We start from the raw sequence: 23,642 nt of genomic DNA on the forward strand, positions 1-23,642 counted from the left end.
CCCAGCCCCGGCACCTAGCCGCCCTCCCGCCGTTCCGCCTTCCCGCCCCCACCTGACAGACCCAGGCGGCAAGACAAGACCCTCTCCTTCGATCTCTCCCCCTTCGTTTTTCCGCTCTTCGCGGCCCCGCCAAGTCGGAACAGCCGCCGTCGGGGGACGCGGACCGTCGCCCCCTCGCCGGCAGGAAACAAAGTGCCGCGGGGGAGCGTTTCCAGCCGGGGCCGCTTCTCGGGCGGCCCGCCCTTTTCGCCGAGGAGGAGGCGGCTGCGTGGAGGCGTCGGTGGAGCGTGGGGAGACGCCGCGGGGCTTCCGCCATGGTAAGGGCCGGGGTGGCGGGGTGGCATGGGGGCGGTGGGGGACGGGGAAGGGGGTGAAGGCGGCCGAGCGGGCCCCGCGGTCGGGCTGCGGCCCCCGTCGGGCCCCCACCGTGTGTCCCAGCGGCGCCGGGCCTCGGCCGCTGCTGCCCGCTCACCGCGCTGCCTTGTGCCCTCAGCCGCAGAACGAGTACATCGAGCTCCACCGCAAGCGCTATGGGTACCGCCTGGACTACCACGAGAAGAGGAGGAAGAAGGAGGGACGCGAGGCTCATGAGCGGTCCCGGAAAGCCAAGAAGATGATCGGGCTGAAGGCCAAGCTCTACCACAAACAGCGGCATGCTGAGAAGATACAGATGAAGAAGACGTGAGTACCCGCCGTCCAGTCATCCTGACAGCTGAAGGATGAGATGAGACGTTTCAAAGAGCTACTCATTACTTGGAAAAGTTCTGCTTTTAAACAGCACTCGGGTTGTAGGAGGGTGTGGGTTTTACCTCAGTGAAGACATTTCTGATTTTCTCAGTGGATAATTCTGCTCCTAAAAGCCATCCATAAGATAATGTGTTAATTAGCAATAGCAGTGACTAATGTGACACAAACATGAATGCATTTACTTAGGTCTTTTACATCAACTGATGTATTAGTATAGCAGGAGGCAGCAGGCATTCTCACAACAGTGTTAATAGAAACAGTACAGTAACGTATGCAGTATTTGGGCAGAACATGAAGCTTGTATTCCAGGATAATTGCAGCATAGGTAAACAAAAGCATTTTTCTGAAAATCTCTTGTTCAGAAACTGAAATCAAAGCTGTTAATGGTATTCTTTTTTATCCACCGTGGTGTTCTTGTTGTTTTCCAAGTGTAGATAGTTATTTTCCTCTGCTACTTGTTAAAGTATTTGGCTTGTTAAACAGACCTACAAACTAGTTATTTCCCCCTAAACGGCCTCAAAATTAACAAAACACAACCTCTTTTATGCACATGTGTTCCTGGTATTTGTACATGCTGCCATCAAATCGTGGAAGAGTAGCAGTTTGGTTTTTGTCAGAGAGGAAAATTTCTATCTCTCAAAGTGCTTGGCTACTTGTTTTAAGTCATTCAGAAATCCTTGAAAGTTGCATGTCTTGTGTTCTTGCCTTGTGAATTGGCAAGCTTTTATGCACTGTGCAGCCTGTCAGTTGTTACATTAAGTGAAACTACTAGTTTACCTTGAAAATTATTTAGGATTATTCCTCAAATATAAGCATGTTCTTGTTTACAAATATTTCTTAAAAGAAAACTTTGAGCAGACATGAGCTAAGTTAAAATACATACACACGAACCTTTCTTTTTTTTTTTTTCCCCTACTTTTAATACTGGTTTTCTTTCCTTGCAGCATTAAAATGCATGAAAAGAGAAACACAAAGAAAAAGAATGATGAAAAAACACCTAAAGGAGCTGTACCAGCATACCTGCTGGACAGAGAAGGCCAGTCCCGGGCTAAGGTTCTCTCTAACATGATCAAGCAGAAAAGAAAAGAAAAAGCCGTAAGTAATTGTATTAAAATTCAGATACTTACAATTACTTGTGACAGTGACCACTTTGTGTTGCTGATGCTCAGGTGTCTTATAGCCTAAGTAAAACCTGAATCCTTGAGTAACTGAGTAATCTAGGACAAAGTAAGCAGATGTGATATCTTGATTTTCATAACTTTTAATTGCTAGTTAAGATAAGTAGCTATGAGTTATATAAAAAGTATGTTTACCACTACACTCTACATAAATTTTATTTTATGTTTTGGTTGTCCCCTTTCATTCAGCAATGCAGCATGTAAGATTACTGACTTTTTTTTCCTCACCTCTTCCAGGGGAAATGGGAGGTTCCTGTGCCAAAGGTCCGTGCACAAGGAGAAACAGAAGTTTTAAAAGTGATACGTACAGGAAAGAGAAAGAAGAAGGCCTGGAAGAGAATGGTTACAAAAGTTTGTTTTGTTGGAGATGGCTTTACGAGGAAGCCTCCTAAATACGAGCGATTCATTCGACCAATGGTAATGTTCTCCAGCCTTGAAGAATATTGAAGTAACAATTATTTTTACTTACTACTTTTGAGTTTCTGTGGTGAGGAAACTTTCTTCTGTGATAATGCACTTGATTACTACTGATGCAGAACATTCCTTTTAGTTTCCTTGCAGAAACCTAAACTTCTAATAACTTGAGGGTGGGGAGATGCCCCTGCAGTCACAGTCTCTGTTGAAATCTCTGCTCTTACACCCATAACTGAGATGGTGCCAGTAAGTTAGAGCTACGAGTTGTCTAATTAGCATGGGAATGTCTCTAGCAAAAGCACTTTGAATAGGTTTTAAAGTTGGAGGCTTCTGTTTCAAGCTACTGTGATTCTGTAAGCTGCAGAAGCCAACTTTGTTGTAGGAACTCATGAACTCCTTCCTCCTGGCCTGTTAAATAAGCTTGCAGCACAGTTCAGACTGTAGGCAAGGGGAGTGCTGTGCCTCCAGCCTGACCTTTTCTTACACAGCTGCAGGAACAGTGCCTGAACTCTAGCAGCCTGGCAGTGCACAGGAGATAAAACTAGATTCACTAAGACTGTGTAATTTTTCTGTGAATAGCTGTTCCTGTTTCCTCACAGGAATCAACAGAATCACTACGCAGGCTGTGTGTTGGATCATACTTCATTACTAGTTCAATGGTCTTACACAGAAGCCTTGGATAGATTTTTATTGACACAGAGAAGTTTATGGTACTTGGTGGTAAAGTACCCTTTATGAAGCACAGGTCATTAGATGGAAAGTGCCGTAAGAGATGGGTATTTAATATTTCACAATATGTAAAGGGTTTTTCAGTTTTACAAGAAAAAAGGAAAAATTCATAGTCTTAAAAACTAGTAGCACTGTTAAATGTGTTACCATAAATGTCTTATTTCTTCATGAAACAGAAGCCATCTGAGGTAACAAGTATTCTTGTACAAGTATTAAGAATTGACGTCCTGAATATATGCGTGGAAAGCTTTATCTTGCCACTAATCAGGTTTTTAAGCAAATCTGGCATTATGTAGTAGGCATTCAGTATTCAGTATTCAAAGTTGTTTTATTTTTCCCAGTGTCTCAAAACATCTAAAGCTGAGGACATAATGCTTAAAGTGTTAAACTAGATGAGTCATGAGGGCTTAAAGCAAATATTAACTCATTCTGTCACTCCTTATACAACAGGGCTTACGTTTCAAGAAGGCGCATGTGACACATCCTGAACTTAAAGCTACGTTTTGCCTACCTATCCTTGGTGTAAAGAAGAATCCTTCTTCTCCTTTGTACACAACACTGGGTGTAATTACCAAGGGTACTGTCATTGAAGTGAACGTGAGTGAGCTTGGCCTTGTGACACAAGGGGGCAAAGTCATCTGGGGTAAGTAGTTAAGCTAGCTGCTTTTAAAAGTTTTCAGTCTTCATTGCCTGAGGTATTGTTAAGACAACATCCTATAGTCATAATTGATCCATTGTTAAATGTTAGGTTTGGGCTGTAGCAGAAGCAACTACTGGGCAGCTCTAAAAATGGGAAGTTTTTCGTGTTAATCTTAGGCTTTCTGTTTACACTTTCAAAATCAAATTAGGTGAAGTTCAGAACAAAGATTCAGTTTGTTTGCCTGTGTCTCAGATTAAGCAATGCTACAAGTCTAAAGACCTATCCACGTGAACAATTAACCAACTGTATTATGTTTTTAGTGGAAGTTCTGTGTAGAAGCTTCTTTGTAGGATTAGGCTGACTTCTTTTAACAGAGGGGTTGACATAGACAATAGCAGGACCTCTGATGTTATTTTTTTGTTCACCCAGAACTCTAAATGATCCATTCATAAAAAGCAACCTGCATAAAGTTATTTTGAGAACTTAAGTTTTGCAGCTCAGCAGAAGATAGATACAGATTTCAAAATGCATTTCAATTTTGGAACAGGAATTTCCTACACTTAAGAGACTTGTGGATTGAACTTGCAAACATAGAAAAATCTAATTAATTATATGAACTACTTCAAGCTTTTGTAGACATTTAATTCCCTTTTCTCTCTAGGGAAATATGCACAAGTAACAAACAATCCAGAAAATGATGGCTGTATTAATGCAGTTCTACTTGTTTAAGTTGTGTTTGATACACATGGGCTCCTGCAAAATCAGTGGTTTCAACAAGTTTGCAAGATCTCCGGAACTGTCAACCATTCAAGACCATTGACCCCAGAGGCTGGTGAGGAACTTAAACATGCCAGAAGTGACTGCTCAGGTTTTAATACGTATTATGTTTGCTCAGCTGAATGATGTCCAAATAAAGTGTTTCAGTTTTCATGTTTTGCTGATGTGGTATGGATTTGATTAAAATTTGTTTTTTTTACAGTGTTTTCACAGTAGTTTTTTGGCTTAGATATATTGTGTAAAAGCTTAATTCAGCTCACACTCTTACTGATGGGAGATACAGCCACTGTTTCCCGTGATGGCTGCTGTAACAGCTAAAGGTGCAGAAGAACATGCTAACTCGAGAGCTGGAAGAATGCAGCTAGAATCTTACTGCAGACTGACAACAGAAATTAAGCACTCAGTTTGATACTTGCCTCTGTAGAAGCTTGGACGTGAGAACGTATTAGGAGCATGGGGCTGCAGGATGGGAAGATAACTAGGAGGGCAGCTATTCTCTTCAACCCCGTCATCCTGCCTTACCTCATGTCTTTCTCCCCTTTGCTTCCATGACTGCATTAATGGAAAGAATAAGGACTGGAGAGTGTAGCACTGTAGTCCCAGCAAGAAAAGAACAGTTTCAGAAGTTTACATTGGGGTTTAAGATGTGAAATTTGAGAATGGTGTGATAGGCCTGATACTACAACTACTTGTAGATATTTTGGTGGCTTTAAGAAACATTCAAGAAAAACTAAAGGTGACAAGCATCAACTGATCAATATATATTTAGGTTTCATCCTTGAAGTACAAGAAACAAAAGCTGCTTCTAAGGTGGAGCCTTTCAGCAATCCTGTATGCAACTACACCAGTAATATAATCAATCAAGAATTTGGTGGTAAACAAACAGCACAATCTATCACTACAAATAAACATCCTTGCCATTTTATATTCCTACTCTTAAAACAGTACTTCACTTCAAGCCAAGGAGCTTTTAACACAAAATCCAAGTCAAATCCATATAAGCTGTCTCCAGTTGATGAGGGCACTCCTATCTCTCAACACTGTAAGAAGGAAACTTTTAAACAAAATGCTTAACATATTTCAGAAGCCAGAATGTAAATAGGAGTGCATGGATGTGGTGCTGTGCCTTCCCCCCACCCCCACCCGAGCTTTGTTTCAGTGGCAGTGCTCAAGTAGTAACTGCCTGAGGCTGTCAAAATGGATGTGTCTTGGAAGTGGATGTGTCTGGTTGTGATGGCTGTATCTGACTCAAAGTGGATTCCAGAGAGACAAATAACAACAGGAGCCAAGGGCTAATTTGAACAGTGCACCCACCTAGCAGTGCCAGTCAAGGTCCAAGTCAAGCCAAGTCTGAAAGAAACTTAAGGTCTGTAATCAGAATGCAAATATGACTAGTAGTCAATTATCTTACTCCATTAAATAGTGAACAGCCCAAAGCCCGTTGAGTCCTCCTGCATGGCAGCAGGCTGCATGCCAGAATCTCCCCTTGGGTAGGGGCACCCCTCAAGGTTACTCCCTGAGGCTGCACAGATGATCGGCAAGTGATGAATAGCATGACAAAACTTCGAAATCTTAGCTAAGTGGTATAAGGGATTGATTGTGCACATGTAATATTTTAGACATAAACTTGATTGACACTGAGACTAAGCCTGGATCCAGGTGCACCTAAACTGCCCGCTGAGAAGTTCAGAGCACAAGGGGGTCCTTTCTGAACCTCAACTCAATGGGAGGGTCTCCCTGACAGTTTTGTCTGACCTGTCTTCTGTACAGTAAATAATAAGGTGTACCTTGCCATCGAATCTTGTTAAACCACTGTTGCATTTACTATCAAACCATTAAATAAATAAATAAATAAACCACTGTTTTATACCAATAAACATTGCTGCTTCTTTTTTACGAGCGAAGTGTGTCATCCTCCATCTGTGACAGTGGGGTTTTTTTTGCATTAACAAAAGTCTAAGCTAGAGGTGGTCACATGCAATAAGCAGGTTGAGTAGCAGATTATAGAATCACTGTTAGTGTAGTTACGGTTGAGAAGGGACTCTTGAGATGGTGTAGTGCAAGCCCCCTGCTGAAAGCAGGGTCAGCTACAGCAGGTGTCCAAGGGCCACATCCAGTCAGGTTTTGAGTTTCTCCAAGGACAGAAACTCCACCACCTCTCTGGGCAACCTGGTTTGGTGTTTGACCACTCTTAAGAGTTTAAAATGTTTTATATTTAAATAGAATTTCCTATATCCCAGTTTGTGCACACAGCCTCTTGTCCTGTCACTGGGCCCCACTGAGAAGACTCTTGCTCCATCTTCTTATACCCACCCCCTCATATTTATACACAAGGTAAGATCCTCCTGAGCTTTCTTCAGGCTGAAGAATTGCAGCTGTCACCCTGTTGTGTGACAGATGCTTTAATCCCTCAATCTTCTTCCTGACCAGGTCATGTTTTAGACTGTGAACTCTGGCCAGGAAGTCAAGCTAGCTGCTTTTGTACCAGCTTTCAAACTTCTCTTACACTATCTGACAGAGACAAAACAGATAAGCCTCTGTTTTAAGTTCTTGTTGCTTTACCCTTTACTGCACATAAACAAATAACATGATTTTCTACATTTCTACATAGAATAATTTTCTACAGCTCAAGAACATCACTACATTTTGTGCTAAAAATACATGACTTGTTGGCTGAATAACACAATTGTTGCACATAAAATGTTTTAATACACCACACTGTAGGGAGTTGGTTACAGCATTTCTAGTTGGCTTGTCTGCAGCAAACTATGCCAGTAACTGCTAAGTTTACATCATCTTGCATAGGTTGTATAAACAGCAGAATGCATGCTGTAACATTCAGAAGAGCCTATTCTGCACCCTTTTTCATAAAAGTCTTACACATAAGCTAATTAAGTACAGGAAATTGTTTTAATTAATAGAAGATTTTTCAATTAATAATCATTGACCTTTTAAAGCTCCTTGGAAGCAGATTGTAACATTACGCTAGTTCTAGTGAACTGAACCACTTTAAAACATTCTTCCTGTACAGCAGAAAGGACTCGAATACTAAAACCCAAGAAAAAAATAATCACAAAATATAAGTTTAATTACTACTTCAAAATATTCCAAAAGCAGCCAAGACAGTACTAAAAAAAGGAAAAACTATCACTGTAGCAAGACTTAAGTACAATACTCTAGAATAGCAATACATCTTCAATAAACAGAGTATCACTAGTTTAGAAAACATCTAACAACGCGTTTGTGAACAGAAATCTAGAGGTGTATCATCCTGCAAACAAAATTTTAGAATGGTCATGTAAAGCAGAGAAGCTGAAACTTAGGCCTATTTGTTGCTATGTTTAACTTAGTGCTGATGACACTGTCAATTATCAATTTGATTACAGACATCTACAAATGAAATGGTATTTAAAAAGCAATAAACAAGGGTCAGACAATTTCAGGTAAGTTAAAAGCGCATTTGAAATAAGACATGTACATTTTCATGTAAAGTGCTATGAAGCATGAGAACAGCAAACAAGAATTCTGCATGAAATGAAAACAGACCAAAAAAGAATGGGGGATAAGCAAATCAAATCCTGTTAACAAGCCGTACAAGAGACACATTTGAACAAATGTTGGATTCAAACACAAAACGATTTATCATTGCAGTGCTGAAGTTACAAATGAATGTTCTTTAAACTCTATTCCTAAACTATATAAAGCTCAAAAATAATACTGCTTGCTTTCACTGTACACATGTAGATCTACAGCATGTTGTAATAGAATTTGGTACAAACTTGTATAAAGTTGATGTTTTAATCATTGGTTGCTGGTGCAGTAAGATCTTAAAAATCTTTTAAGAATTTCATTGTAGTAAGACAGACAGGTAGCAGACCAAAAAAAATCGCCCAAGCCTAAACCCCACTGGTTTTCCCAAGGTAAAACACTTCAGTCAATACAACTGCCAGGTAAGTTCCCTTGCATTAATGTAAAAGAAGGTATAGACTATTAAACTACTGTTCCAATGGGACAGTCAGTACAGCAATAAAAACTATTATTTAAAATCACTGTTAAGATTTTGCTACAGTCTTTACTGCAAGACGATTGATGCCAAAGAAGTTGTTACAGAAATAAATGATGCCCTTTAGTTCAAAGTACTGCTGTGATCACAATTAGAACAGTGTCCAGTTTTCAAGAGTGTACCGGTTATCAGAATTGCTAAATGCATCCCAGCTGTCCACATTCTGTACCAAACTGGCTATCAGCTACCATTTCAAGTGCCCCACATCTACAGAGGTATCTACTTAAGCATACTTAAAGATATGAATATTTAAAGATGTTTAGTATTTAAAACTGACTCACTGAAATGAGATCAGAAATCTGATTGTTCTCAGTAGAAAACAAGACCGACCCAATCTAATAATCTTGTTGTAATATTTACGTATTCAGTATGCAAATGTATTAAAAGAAAGATACTAATGGAATCAGTTCCAATCTAACCATGAAAAGTAAAAGCCAGATGACTGACATTACCTTCTCAGAAACACAGTTTTCCAACCTCACAGAGAACACAAGTGATAACCACACTTCTCAAAAATCCACCCAGAAGTAATTGAAATAACTGGGACTTAGTTTTCATAAGCAAAAGAACACTTAACTTTTTGGAAGTGGATATATTTATATCAATTTGATGAGAAACAGCTGAAGGAGGAATGTGAAATGATCCAAGGAACTGATAAGGCTAACAGAACACAGACACAGTGACCCTGAAGAGTCCAGCAGAACACAGTGACCCTCAGGAGTCAATGCTGTGGAACTAGGATAAAAAAAAAACATTTGCAGACCCACTAATTGCTCAGACAAACTACGCAAAAGTAACCTGTCCTCATCATAATATAATCATAACAGTAAAAGTATTCCCCTTGAGGCAGAAACTTTGAAAAAGTAGCCGCCCTGAACCTCTGGAACGTGTGCATTGTACATAGCAAGGTAAAAAGCTACAGCCGATCATGTTGTACAACTCGTGTTTGTTGAACTGTATGTAAACCTCCTGAAACCAGGAAAAGGTGCGCTAGCTTTGTGGATTTACTGCTTAGCACCCATCTCTGTGCAGGCATAAAATAAACAAATGTCTCAGCTCTGTGTGTTAATCAGCGTTTGCATACTGGCCGAAGAACCCTCATTTTGGGACGTTTTTGGTGATCCAGATGAGACAGCCATAAGGCCTTGCCTGGATTGTCGTCCCATCCCCAACAGTGGACCAGACCGGACAGAGCTCCAGCATGCGCCACCCTACTGACTGGGGACTCCTCCGGATGCTCTCTAAAGTCAAGGTGACAAGTGACTCAAAGATAATTTGCAATTTGCAAACAGAAATATTTGCATAAGGGCAAAAGGGGGTGAATTACTTACAAGTAAGTGTAAAATTTAATTATAAATTAGATTGCTTCTGTGGAAGATTAGGTCACATGTAGAGGCTTGGCAGGAGTGCCCTAATTGGCCAGGGAGTCAGAGATGAGTGCACACAAGGGAATTACTGACCTGGGGAGGGGGGGCAGTGAGACCCAACAAATCTGAGTACTGGGTTGAAATGGGATCAGGCCAACCCATAATTACACCCTGTAGTCCTTTGGGTTGTATTTTGAAACATCGGAATAAGTTTGGGGGTGATATGATGACTACAGATAAAATGAAGAGACAGTGTAACGACTAGTGGCCAAACTATAAATTGGACGATTATGAACAGGGGCCAGAAAACGGGTCTTTATAATTTAACACCATATTACAATTCATACTGTTTTTTCGTTGATCGGGGAAGTGGGACAATGTGCCTTTTACTGATACCTTTATGACTTTGTACAGAGAACTAGATATTCAGAAGAAGTGCCAGCTGGGGGGGAGATACATTGATGCTGTGCGTGCCAGAAAAGGAGTGTATGTGGAGACGCATGTATATGCAGTAAGAATGGGACTGTATGTTGTAGTGGGGAGGAACCAGAGGATGTACAACTGCTGGTGCCCACAGCCCCGCTCCTACAGGTTACAAATTCAGAAAAATCACCATTATTTCAAAAAACAAAAGAGATGGGTGATAAAAATGTTAGTCCTGTTCCTAGCAGGACCAGGGGGCAAACCCAATGAATGAGTCAAGCACCTCTGAGATAAGCAGTGGGGGTGGAGGGCTTACAAGTTTTTGTACGTGCCGTTTATGACCTCTTATTTACTGAGCTGGAAACTGTCAGTTCTTACTAGGAAAACCCTGACAGAATGTATTCGCTTTTGGGAACTACAACATTGATGCATAATCCCTATATAAGGTGAGACAGGGTCCTAAAGAAAGCCCATCAGATTTTTATGAAAGTTTTTGGCTACCACACACAAAGTAGATGGGTTTAAATCCAGATGAGGAAGCTAAATCAGAAAATGTTTAACATGTTATTCATTGGACAACCATCACAAGAAAAAAAGTTGCAGAAGGTTGACAGGACAGGAGGAATGGTCTATCTTGCAGTTGATAGAGGGAGCATATGAAGCGTGTAAAAACCTAGAGGAGAAAACGGATCAAGAACAGACTAGGATGAAATTGCAGACATCTATATTGGCAGCAGCTGTAACCGAGACTGCTACAGGTAACAGAGGAACAGGTAGAGGAAGAAAAGGGGAATAGAAAGAAGGGGGTTGGGAAGAAATCTGCAAGGTCAACAGAAAAACTAATGTCCCCACAGGGCAGGCAAAAGCAAAATCAGTCAGGAAGCACTGATCACGTTGGAGGGTTCAGATAACAAATGGAGACCAGGCGAGAACACTTAAGGCCTCCCCAGCTGATCCCCTGGTTCCAGTAAAGCTGGGGAATGATACCATAGATTTTTTAGTAAGACAGTGGGGCCACCCACTCAGTTGCAACAAGTTGTAAAGGGCATCTCAGTAAAACTACGATCCCAATTGTGGGGGCAACAAGAAAAAGAACAGCTGTAAAGTCCTTACAACCTATGGAATGTATGATTAGAAATACTAAACTAATTCACAAGTCTCTATATATGCCAGAATGCCCCCTCCCTTTATAGGATGAGACTCACTATGCAAACTGAATGCTCCAATAAGTTTCTCTGAGAACTCCATACAGCTCCATATCCCACCTAATAAGGCTTGGCAAGCACAAGTTTGTTTGCTGACGGATAAAAGTTCAGAGGAGCTTGAAGAGAACATCCCAGATGGTGTATTGAATATGGCAATTCCTCTGGGTATGGGCTTCAAAGATACCAGGTAAAGCAAAAAATTAACTCAATTAAAATGGAACTGAAACCAGGAGTAAGACTGGTAAGAGTAATAATTTATTAGATTGGAAATATGTAAAAGATCTGAGCCTCTGAAAAATACTTTTGTACTATATAGACCGCTTAGAAAATGTCAGTCTGAGTTCCATACACCAGTCCCGTCCATAAGGAAACCTCACTCTCAAGAATATTGACTAGTACAGGATCGAAGAGTAATAAACCAAGTAACAAAAGATACACATCCCACTGTACCAAATCCTTACACCTTGCTGGTCTCAGTACCTGAAACCAATGCTTATTTTACTATGCTGGATCTGAAAGATGTTTTGTTTTGCATTCCAGTGGATGAGTGTTTTCACCTTTGAACAGGGAAACCTTTCTACAAGAAGGCAGACACAGTTATGTTGGGCTGTTCTGATACCAGCAATGCCAGAGGGTTAATGTATAACCTTAGCATATGTATATCCTCAGTATGTGTACAGCCTTAGTATAATTATCAGATTGTAATCAAGAAGTCCTTGTATTACTGTAATTGTTAAGATAGTCATCAAGAAGACCTGGTATTGAATGGACAAGATTTATGATCTAACTTGAAAGGAACATCTAGAATGAAAGAAAAAAACGACTGAATCTCACGGAAACCTAGCAGGTTTTGCCAAGCAACATCATAAAAGGATGAAGATGACCAGGTCATGAAGTATTTAGACATTAATTTGGGTTGCAAAAGCAGCCCTTTGACTCAATTCAGAAGAAACTATGCATGTGCAAAAGGAGGGAATTACTGTAAATGAATCCAGGGAAGATAACTGAGTATGTACGTGACTTTGAATAATTTAATGCATATGTATGATTATACAGAATATAAAGAACAAGTATTCGAGTATAAGGTGAGCCCATTACCTGTGCTTCCAGCGCCATAATAATGCTGCTTTTTAAACTTCAAAACAAGTCTCAGTTTCTGTGACTGGTCTTTCAGCAACACTTCCTCAAGGATTTAAAGACAGCCCTACTTTATTAAGTGAGCCATTGGCTGAAGCATAAGAGCAGTGGTGAAGAGGTAGTAACAATGCTACTCTTTTACAGTACATGGACAGCATTTTGATTGGAGTTGACACTGAACAAATCTGCATGGAAGCAACGATAAGCTTATTGAACTTTTTGGGACTAACAGGATACTGAGGACTAGCAGGATACTGAGTTTTTAAAAGGCAAGCTCAGAAAACAGAAGTTATTGTTTAAGGGCTCTGGAAATCAGGGAAGATCAAAGTTAATATTTATAGGGGCTCTAAATATGCCTTTGAGGTTCTACATGCTCACAGAGCTATTTGGAAAGAATGAGGACTAACGAACTCCCAAGGATAATGTTATGAAGTGTGGACAGATCCTAAAACTACTCCAAGCAATATTAGAACCAAAAAAGTAGGCATAATCCACTGCAGAGGCCATTAGAAAGGACTGAGAGAATTAATTCAGGCAAGTACAAAAACTGATTTCACTGCAAGAAGGGCAGTCTTGCATGAATAGGTAATTGGAGCCCTAACACCAGACAGAAAATTAACATGGAACCTCTCCGGCACTCAGAAGGAAAACCAATTGGCAGAAAACCTAAAATGCTCAAAGAATATGGAAGGATTGTGGGCAACTCTGAACCAAAAAGCCCTCACTACAGCCAAAGTGATGAAAATTTTCCTCAAGAAGTAACATCAAGAACCTCACATGGGAGCTGATGCTATGTTAGGCAGCACCAAGAGGTATGCCACAGGGCCAAAAGTTCAGTAAGCACAGACACAACAGTTAGGAGATGCTAGATTTGCTCCACAAATAACCCCAAGATCCACAGGAAGCCACCAGCAGGCAAATTAAAAAGGGGCATAAGCTCTGGAGAATACTGGCCAAGACTTCTCTGAGTTACCAATATGTGGACAATGTAAAGTACCTGCTTGTCCTAATAGATACATTTTCTGGATGGCCAGAAGCTTTCACTTGCTGCAACAACTGGGCTGTGGAAGTGGTTAAAATCTTTAAAAAAATAATCTCTAGGTTTGGAATCCCTGAAAGTTTAATCCCTGACAATGGACCTCAATTTTATTTCAAAAGCAGCCCAGTGAATGTAAAGAATTCTCCAATTTAAATGGGATCTACATACCCTTGGGAGGCCACAGTCTAGTGGAAAGTAGAAAGGATGAATTAAACCCTTGAAAGGCAAATTTCAAAGTTCTGTCAGGAAACCCAACTTAAACAGGTAGACATCTTAACAACTGCCTTAGCCGGGGTCAGAATTACCACCCAAGTAAGTGAAGGAAGCCCTTTTCAAGTATTTTATAGAAAACCATACCCAGTTAGTAATATAAAAATTGGAGCAACTAGATGCATATCAAGGGAGAAGGAATAATGTAGGATACTTGCTGTCTCTAAGTGTTATCATCTTTACACAGGTAAAGCAGCTCCCTCAATCATGGACATTAATCCCCATAGGACCATTAAAAATAAAACTGACCAAGACTAATGAAAAACCAGATTCTTAAATTGAAAAACTGTTCATACTCATGTAAGATTAGCCCTTAAAGATATATTTTGAATGTGAAGAGCAGGGACCTAGAGATGAATGGATTTTACATCTTATTGTTGATCTTATCTAGACTTGAAATAACTAATACTAACTTGATTTTACAGCTTATACAACTTTAGAAGAAATCTCAATGTAACCCAGATCACTACTTGTTTGCCCACTTCAAAGTCTGCTGAATCACCTGTGCTATGAGGAATCCTCACAACAATATAGGAAAATATGTGATAAAGTGGACCTAATTTAATAAAGCGGTCTTTGGTCTCAACAATGACAACACAATGATGGCAGGATTAGAGAGAATACATAAAGACATTTTAATAGAAGACAGATATATTTTCTGATATATCCTATTAATCTAAGTCTCAAAGAGGTGAATTGATAAGCAGCTGAAGGAGGAATGTGAAATAATCTAAGGAACTGATAAGGTTAACAATACAGACAGAAGACAGTGACCCTCAAGAGTCGATGCTGTGAAACTAGGATAAGAGAAACATTTGCAGACCCACTAATTGCTCAAACTACCCAAAAGCAACCTGTCCTCATCATAATATAATCATAACAGTAAAAGTATTCCCCTTGAGGCAGAAACTTTGAAAAAGTAGCCGCCCTGAACCTCTGGAGCATGTGCATTGTACATAGCAAGGTAAAAAGCTATAGCCGATCATGTTGTACAACTCGTGTTTGTTGAACTGTATGTAAACCTCCTGAAACCAGGAAAAGGTGCGCTAGCTTTGTGGATTTACTGCTCAGCGCCCATCTCTGCAGATATGAAATAAATTTCTCAACTCTGCATGTTGATCTGCTTTTGCACACTGGGTGAATAACCCTCATTTTGCAACAATGAATTGAAGTACTCAGCAGACAAATGTTTAGCAAATCTTGCTCTAAAAAGGGAAGACAAGTCACAATATACTGTATGCAACCACCCTTTAAGCTACTAGCCCACAACACCCCCAAATTCTTAGCAATGCAAGAGGTGTTTTCTAGCATTTTTTTAACACAATAAATCTTAGCAGTAGAAGAGAAGCCATACAGAAGTAAACAGAAGATTTGTCTTATGCGCCTTATAGAAAGTACTTGATTAGTTTTAGAGATGAAGGTTCACTTGAATGTTTATAAACAGTCACAAAAGATCTTGAACAATTACCAGTCATGGCATTCAGGAGTACCTGTATGTACACTGATAAGGCTACACAGCTACACGCAATAGTTCCAAGGAACTCAAGAGTTCACTCAGTAATCCTGTGCACTCTGAATCTAAAGTTATCATATAAACTGTTCTTAACAGCTTTAAGAAAAAGTGTAGTACTTATCAGCTGAAAGAAGTACAAATACATCTTACACGGTTAAAAAAATATTATAAATACAATTCAACTGCATAAGCACAAAATCCAAAACCAGATTCTTGCATCACTTCATAAGAGGGATAAAAGTTAAGACAGCATTGCAACTATTCAAGTGAACCTTGTACTCAGAAGTCCTGAACAGCAATTTCAAGACACCTGTATTTTTGAGACACTGCGGGAGACTAGTTCACTCACATTAGAAAAAGCACATAGCAGGACAAATAGTGGTGTGACTTCCCATTCTTAGAACCATTGTTCTTTCTCCTGGATTTTTTAACCCATTATGAGAGGAGCTTCATTTATTGAAAGAAACACACTGCAAACTAAGAATAACTTACCGTTTGACAATTAAGTGAAATATATGATTTTCAGGAGAACCTCTGAAGGAAAACACATGATAAGCCTGTTTTACTTTTGTTTGCATTCAAAGTTTAGTTGCTGCTTTTAAGAAAAGCTGTGAACTAGGAAGCTATCATCTCAGAAGTGCACCCAAGTTAGGAAGAGAAAGTGGGAATCAAAGTTATTTGCAAGCAGTCACCTGGTAACTCCTAAAGGTGTAGAAGTTTCACACTAATGAATGTCACAACCACCTGAAAAACAACTCACAGGAGTCACACCTGGCAGACAGCATTTTAATAGTTACCCCACAGCACCAGCCTAGTATTTGGAAAATACAAAGCACTGCTTCCATTCAGACCAAAACGAGATAAAAAGTTGTCATACCCTTTTCCTGTAACATAACAATTAACCAAGTAACCACTCAAACACATGCAAGTAGTTAGGAATGCAGTTCAGACACTTCTGTATACATACTGGAAAAACTTAGTTTTACCAAGATGCTCACTTTGGAAACTACAGATTGTTTACTTTGTAGGCATCTCTTAATCTTCACATAAAGAACTTCATTATTAGAGTGCTACGGCAGAACTGCACTGACCATGTTTCTACTGACTCAGCTGTTCCAAGTTATTCTCAAAGAGAGAAGCTGTTGTTTTAATCTGCTGGATTACACCTTCTTGCATATTTTGAGACCTAGAATTACAGAATCTTACATTCTCTTAATCTCAATATGCAAACTGTTCCCTTTGCTAGCACAGTTGTATTTATTCAGCATGTATCCTTTATAAAAGGAGGAGACTGGCTATTTACTTTCACACTCAGATGAAGCTTAACATCTAGTGGCTAAAAATTCAAAAACACTTGAGGAAAGGTGATGAATCCCAAGAGGAAGTCCAACCCAGAATTTTAAACATGTGTCCATGTCCCATATGGTTTAGTTACACTCTAGTGTTTTACACAAAATAATAACTTTCTTATAAATAAACAAATTAACAATCAGTATTTCATTTCTAAGCTGGCTTTCCTTTTTTCTTGAGTGGACCCTTGTAGCCTTTGGCCTTTCTTCGCAAGGTTCTCCGATCAACAATGGGCACCTCAATTTCTGCTTCCTCAGAGCTGCTGTCAGCAGCCCGCTCTGTTGTCTGCGTGTACTGAACCATCTGCTCAGGAGACTCTTCCGAGTGCTCTTCCAATTGGTTCTTCGGTCCTTCCTGTCCAGGAAGCTGCTGAAAAGAAACACCTTCAAGTTCAACCACTATCAAAGAGCTCTGACTCAAGCCAACAGGGGCCTCCTGTGAGTTGTGCCCTGCTTCCTCATTTTGATCTTCCAATGAGGAAGTTGTTTTGGGCAACATGTTTTCAGAAACAGATTCATCTACTGCTTCAGTTACCATAGAGCTGGGCAGGCCATTATCAGAGGGCTCTTCCTTCAATGCCAAAGCAGCTGCATTTTCAACGGCGATCTTTTCAGATTCTTGCTGCTCTTCAGTGCCCTCCTCCTCTACTAATGTACCTCCTTCTGCCAGCACTTCTGAATCAGTTGCATTTGGAACCTGAGGGTAAAGGGGAAGGGTGCCAAAACAACCAAAGGGAACAGTCAGTTGAAGATACAAGAGGCTGAACAACTACTGCCCCTAGCTAGCAACCTCAGAAGGTATTTTGGCATTCAGCAGGTTTTAATACTACGTGTACAGTCAATAAGTCAGTTCTTTCCTCCTTTTTGCATGAGACTATTTTGTGAACTGCTTTTGATACCCAGAGTTGCTCTCCTGTTTTCAAATTATTGAAAGGATGATTCAGGTACAGTAAAAACATTCTGAAATTACTCCCAAGAAAAAAAGATGTGTTTTATGTTTTAGACATACATAGTTATTTTGCAATCATAACAATCTGCTTTTGCACTATAAACAAAAAAACCAGTAAAATCTGTGTCCTAGAAGGGTATTTTGCCAGCAATTAATTGCTTGTATACTTCTTCAGGGTAGAATTACTAGACAAAGAAAGAATGTGGTTTTCACTCACATCCAACTAGTATTTTAGTGAGAAAGAGCTGTTTCATTACTGCCAGGGCAAACTGGAACAACGTATCTTTTTTTCACGTCACATGCATACACGTCCCCCTTCTGCATATTAAGACACAAAACATTAGTATATTCTATTTACATCATCTGGCCTAGTAATTGCTTCTCCCAAGATTTCATATGATGGTAGGGGCTGCTTTTTATCTGTTAATTAACAAAAGAAAAGCCACCAAGGTATGTACACTCTGAAGGAAAGATAACTTCACATTTTGCTTCAATTCTCTCACCTTCTCTGATACAGTCTCTTCTGAAGGTTTTGCCTCAGACTCAAGGATTAATGGAACACACAGTGTTAAAGGTTCTTCCCCTTGACCCTCAGGCCGCAATTCTGGTTCACCACATAGAATTTCATTTGCTGTTTCCTCTTCAGACATAAGTGGGGTCTTACCCCCTTCTTCTGTTACCTCACCATTATGAGGTTCTGATGGAGTTTCCTAAAAAAAAAATTATTTTTTTTTTTAAATACCACATTTCTAAATCAACCTTATGTCCAGCCATTGCTCCTCAACACTAGTGGGTGTATCTGTGATACACATTTGCAGCTTAATGTGAGAAGCAGATAGCTCAGGTACCTAGAAATGCATAATAAGATGGTGGAGCACCTAACTTATCCTGCATGAAACTTCTGACCGTAGCTTATATACTGCCAGGAGCCAAACCAAGCTGTTTTTATGTGTCTCGAGCATACATCCTGCAATGGTTCCCTGAACCTGACATAGCGTGAGATCTACGTTCTCACCCACCAGTAAGAACATCACCTTGAAGGTATGGCTAGGCACAAAGGGTACTCAGATTTAAATTCAAGCTGTTAACAAGTTGTAGATAAAAGTTGAATTTAAACATCAAAGCAGGTAAGCTTTAAGCAGAGAACCAAAAAGAGCTTACAGCAGTCAAAGCATGCCAGCTATTGGCTTTTTTTAAAAACTTAGTAAGAGATACTGGATCAGATCTTGACCTTACTCCAGTTCTCCAGAATATATGAGTAGAAGAAATCAAATTAAGAAAGTTAGGTTGGTAGACAAGCTAGAAATTAACCTTACTGAAGATCATATAACTATTATTCAGAGAAAGTATAATGAAATACACCCTAAAAGTAATTCTATACTGGCCTTAGTTTCTCAGATATACTTCTCAATGAAGCATCACTATGAAAATCAAAGAGTTGATAGTCACATGGATCAAGTAAGGACCATATTTAACAGAAACTGTAGTTGTATTCCAAATATCTGCTATCATTATCACATCCAGCTCACCTCCTTCTCACTCTGCTTCTCAGGGGGTGATACATGTAGCTCCTCTGATACAGACAGGTCCTCATCTTCAGCAATCATTTCATCATGCTCCACAGTAGCAGAATCTTCTAATCTCACTGACAAGTTTTCAGACCTTCCAGATGTGCAGGCAGGAAATTCCAGCCTGCAGGAAGTATTAAGATACATCCTTTAATCCTTTTGGATTAACATATGATTTTGGTGTTAATCAAATCAGCAGGGAAATTCTTTCATGACCAATTATAAAGTACTGCATCACATGCTTGCCATTGGCAGTCAGAATCCAGAAAATTAAATGTCTAAAAATGGCTACCTCCTCATTAAGAAAAAAATCAATTAGAAAACATTGCTTTGGCCATTACAAAATGAAGACATCTATCTCAATTCTGTTTTATGGAAATAAAAGTTAGAAATGTAAAGTTATTTTAAATTTAAAAAGCAGTAATCTATTACATATTTGGAAGCCACAAAGGAGTAAGAAAGGATGGAACTTCTCACACTCCTACTGTAGAAACAGGCTAAAATCAAAGAGTTAAAGGCAAGTATGTTTGTATATTCAAAGAATATACAATATACTACAAAGACCATGACTGGAATTCAAGGCAATAAACACATCATGGCCGAACAAGATAATATTAGCTAGAGATTAAATGAGCAAATACCTAAAAATGAAGTTCTGATGCACCTGATAGGTAGGGTGTAACACTACATCAAACATTCAGTTCTCATTTTTGAGATAAAACAGATGAACTGGAAGTATTGCATACAAGAAGAGAAAAGAGTACATGTAATAGATTTGCAGTAGGCTGCTTCACAATCTCATAGTAAAGGCAGTATTGAAGGGTTTTATTCCAGGTGCCAGTCTTGACATGAAGGCACTCTATAGGAGAAAGTCTCTGACAGAAGACCCTGCTGCATTTGCTATGTGCACGGAAGGACAGAACCAAGCCAATATCATGCCCTGTGGCCGTCAGGATTCCTCTTAGCTCTGCTCATAACCACCATGTTACACACCTTCAAAGGAGCAGTGGCACCTCATTGACTTCACCTTGCAAGGCCCAAAATACTGACACTGAGTAACAGGCTAGTCCTCTCACATGCCAACTAGTAACACAGCAAACTATTTCTCAACCTGTGGCAGTGTTAAACCATGCCATTGGGCCAGCACACCCAAGCTCTGCTTAGTTCCACAGAGCAATTTAAACACAAAGAGGTAGCTGTTTCTAGCTGAAGGCCACAACCTCATGTGGAACCTTCCCTCCCAACTGATTATCTTTAAAGAAACCTAACGGAACAAGTTTGATGGAAAATCAAGTTATCTTCAGTTCTTCAAATGAGGTTTTGGGGGTTGCAGTGGATTTCTTTGGAAAAGAATAAGAGGGGGAGAGACATATACGGGGGGAGGCAGGGAGTATGTCTATGAGCATACATATACTCACACAGAAAAGGGGAAGAAGGAACAATTTCTTTATTTAATAGCCAAAGCTCTGCTTTCTGGATGGAAGACAGTGCAAATTAGTACTTCAGGCCTTGCATTGTACAAATTATGGCACACAAGTGTATACATCCTCAAATCCCCACCTGAGAGTTATTACAAAAGGATAATATTCTTTAAAATAGACAACTTTTTTCCAGGATGTAAGTTTGGATATTATTGTTTTAAATCAGAATTTGTCTGAACAAAGCACTTTACTTTGAAGACTTGATTGTGCCCTGTAACTCTTTTGTTATCAAGTGATAAGCAGTAACCAGCTTCCAAACTAAATACTTATTTTACTGCAATATGCCACCATAACAAGAGGTTGGGAAGGGATACCTCTCCAAAGATCACACATGGCATTGTGGATACATGTCCACTTATAGTATCACATTAAATATGCTGTATGAATGTAGATGTTTTTACTTTCATGCAGGACTGTTATAATAGAACACTGTTAGCCCTCACTGTTTTCTTACTGTTATTTCCAGTATCTGCTGAGTTTTCAGAGACACCACTTTCTGGTGTAGTCACCCTCCAGGTGATGACTCCATTTTCCTTAAATCAGACTATTTTTACCACTTTTAAAATCAAGCAATAAAGTAGGAAGAAAGGAGAAGGAATATCAGTAGGACATTGAGACACTGATGTAGTTTTGTGATTGCCTGAACAATAGAATAAGAAATCAGTAGAATAAGGGCTCCTTTACCTGCTTTTTGACACATGAAGCACTTTCTCATGAACTCGTGTTGAAATTCCAGGTTCGCAGCTGCTTCCTGCTATCCTGGGACGTGTTAAACTACTGCTTTGTAGCCAAATGGCACCAGGAGCTTTGTTAGAGTCTTGGGGGAAAACCCAAACAAAAACAACAAAATAAGTGCCAGTGAACAAATGTAGTCTAATACCTGCATATAATTTTCCCAATATTTCATTAAAGGAACTGAGTGCAAGTAAATTTCATTGTGGTACTTTTTTCCTAAATACACATGCACAATATTGTTACCAAGACACTCAATTTTATCTGAAGCCCTCTAAGAGTTAAGACTCAGCACACCGTAGAGCAGGGTATGTTTTCATACACTCTGAAGACTAAAACACTGATTGAAAGTGTAAAAGAGTCTAACCTATTCATCCATAGTAATCACAATACTGATAAAGGTTATTTTTACCTCGAGATGTGCTTGCACAGACATCTACTGATTCTTCACCTTTTTGAGAATCTGCCTGTGAAGCAAAAGCAAAACTAAGGTTATTCCAAAGACTTCTGAATTGATGGAAATATCTTCATCTCCCTGTCTGTGATTGCATCTTTCTAAAGCACTGCTTCACAGTAACGATCCTATGAAAAAGCAACTGAAACCATTCTTAATATCTGATACCTAACTGCCTCTTATTTCTCAGATTTTTTAATATTTTTATTTTTAAATTACCTTTATTGCAAGGATGAATATATTTTCTGCATTTTACTTCTGGTCTCAACACAGAAGATAAGACCTGAAAGAAACCTGTCGCTATAAACAACACTACCAAGACTTTTCCTAACCATTCTGTTTATAACTGGTATCCATATAATTAAATGCTATAAGTCTTTTACTTCCCCTTTCTGTACAAGCCCAAGGAACAATACTGTAGTAGCTGAAAGAAAATAAAACTTCCCTGTTAAATTTTATTTGTATTTTATTTTGTAGCCTTTAATTGTGGCATGCCACAGAATATGGCAGCCTATGTAACAAACCCCAGAACTCAGTGAGTGAGCAGTAATGCAGGTTACATGCACTCAGCAGAAGAGGCTGCTTATGTCAAAGTTCCCTCTCTAGAGCTTCTGCCTCTTGTTCTTTGCCACCATCCCCATGATTTAGCTGATGACTCAGTGGTCAAGCACTTTATATTCTGAAGTGGGTATAAGCTGTACACATTAAAATAAAGTTATGCACATTGCTCTTTCTTAGCTTCTGGTAATAACCAGCATCCAGGTGTTCTGTTGCCTTTCCAGCCTCACTACTATCCATGAAGGCCATCAAGAAGTGGCCATATCTACATTCTGACGCTTGAGGTAGTTTCAAGCGAGTTTTGAGTACCTAAGAATTTACAGACTCATGACAAATTCTAGCATTAAAACACACAAAAACAGGGAGCACCAAGTACAAGGTGAAAATGAGACTCGGAGAATGTGTTTTCCTGGCTTGAGGGAAGGTGGGGTATTTTATTTTGTTTGATGGTCCAACAGTCTCTGAAGCATTGCAGAACGGCTTACAGTTAGTTCACGTGCTAAGCAGAGAGCTGCTACCAATTCTACCAAGCTATGACAAGTTGGAGCACTCTGCTATCTAGTCTTTGTCTTCTGGAATAAGGCCAGGGACATGGCTTGAGTTCTTAACTCATGGCAAGAAAAATCCTAAGAACTACTATCCCTCTGGTATTTTCTCCAAGTATATCCATACAGCTATACAACCAAAACACGCAATTTTTTAGATAACTTTGCTGGTATGATCATTACTGGAATCTGAATCTAGAACTCAGTGACGATGGTAAAGACGCTGTTACAAATGAAAGAAAATTGCTTCTTTCATTTGGTCTTTCAGAAATGAAAGAGTTGTTGCTTCTGATCATTTAGAGACTAAAAACATCATTACTTTGCTGTCAGTTTTGCTTTGGGAAATGCTCATTTTCTCCACTAGGAAAAGTGACATTTGACTTAAATCTAAACTTCAGATTTAGAATATAATAGCTAAGAGTATCAATTGAGCCATTTCTTCCTGTTTTTAATTAAAGCATTGGCTTCTACAAGACCAGGCTCATGTTGATACTACAATCTTTA

The 23,642-nt window shown here is 39.5% G+C and overlaps 2 protein-coding genes across 4 annotated transcripts in view; one reads left to right on the plus strand and one right to left on the minus strand.

The window, feature by feature from the left end:
- Positions 1-65: 65 nt before the first annotated feature.
- Positions 66-4,638, plus strand: NSA2 (NSA2 ribosome biogenesis factor). The gene is made up of 6 exons (XM_040579767.1): positions 66-317; positions 494-681; positions 1,692-1,842; positions 2,163-2,342; positions 3,519-3,711; positions 4,370-4,638. The coding sequence occupies exons 1-6, from the start codon at positions 315-317 to the stop codon at positions 4,435-4,437; spliced, it is 783 nt and encodes a 260-aa protein (XP_040435701.1). The 5' UTR covers positions 66-314; the 3' UTR covers positions 4,438-4,638.
- A 2,914-nt stretch (positions 4,639-7,552) lies between these two features.
- The window catches only part of FAM169A (family with sequence similarity 169 member A), a 37,877-nt gene continuing 21,787 nt past the window's right edge, over positions 7,553-23,642 (minus strand). For 2 of the 3 annotated variants that reach the window (XM_040579764.1, XM_040579762.1), the window contains exons 9-13: positions 21,994-22,048; positions 21,534-21,666; positions 19,330-19,492; positions 18,304-18,510; positions 7,553-17,548 (exon numbers count right to left, since the gene is read on the minus strand). In XM_040579764.1, coding sequence (XP_040435698.1) covers positions 17,006-17,548; positions 18,304-18,510; positions 19,330-19,492; positions 21,534-21,666; positions 21,994-22,048 — 1,101 coding nt within the window. In that variant the 3' untranslated portion in view covers positions 7,553-17,005. The remainder of the gene's footprint in view (positions 17,549-18,303; positions 18,511-19,329; positions 19,493-21,533; positions 21,667-21,993; positions 22,049-23,642) is intronic. The other variant, XM_040579763.1, reaches the window with a different exon arrangement.

This window comes from Falco naumanni, chromosome Z, assembly GCF_017639655.2.
Source record: "Falco naumanni isolate bFalNau1 chromosome Z, bFalNau1.pat, whole genome shotgun sequence".
Lineage (NCBI taxonomy): Eukaryota > Metazoa > Chordata > Aves > Falconiformes > Falconidae > Falco > Falco naumanni.

Bases quoted from the DNA above. Each gene is read 5' to 3' on its own strand.
- NSA2 (XM_040579767.1), top strand. The intron at 2,343-3,518 runs GTAATGTTCTCC...CTTATACAACAG, and splicing joins AGCGATTCATTCGACCAATG to GGCTTACGTTTCAAGAAGGC. The intron at 3,712-4,369 runs GTAAGTAGTTAA...TTTTCTCTCTAG, and splicing joins AGGGGGCAAAGTCATCTGGG to GGAAATATGCACAAGTAACA.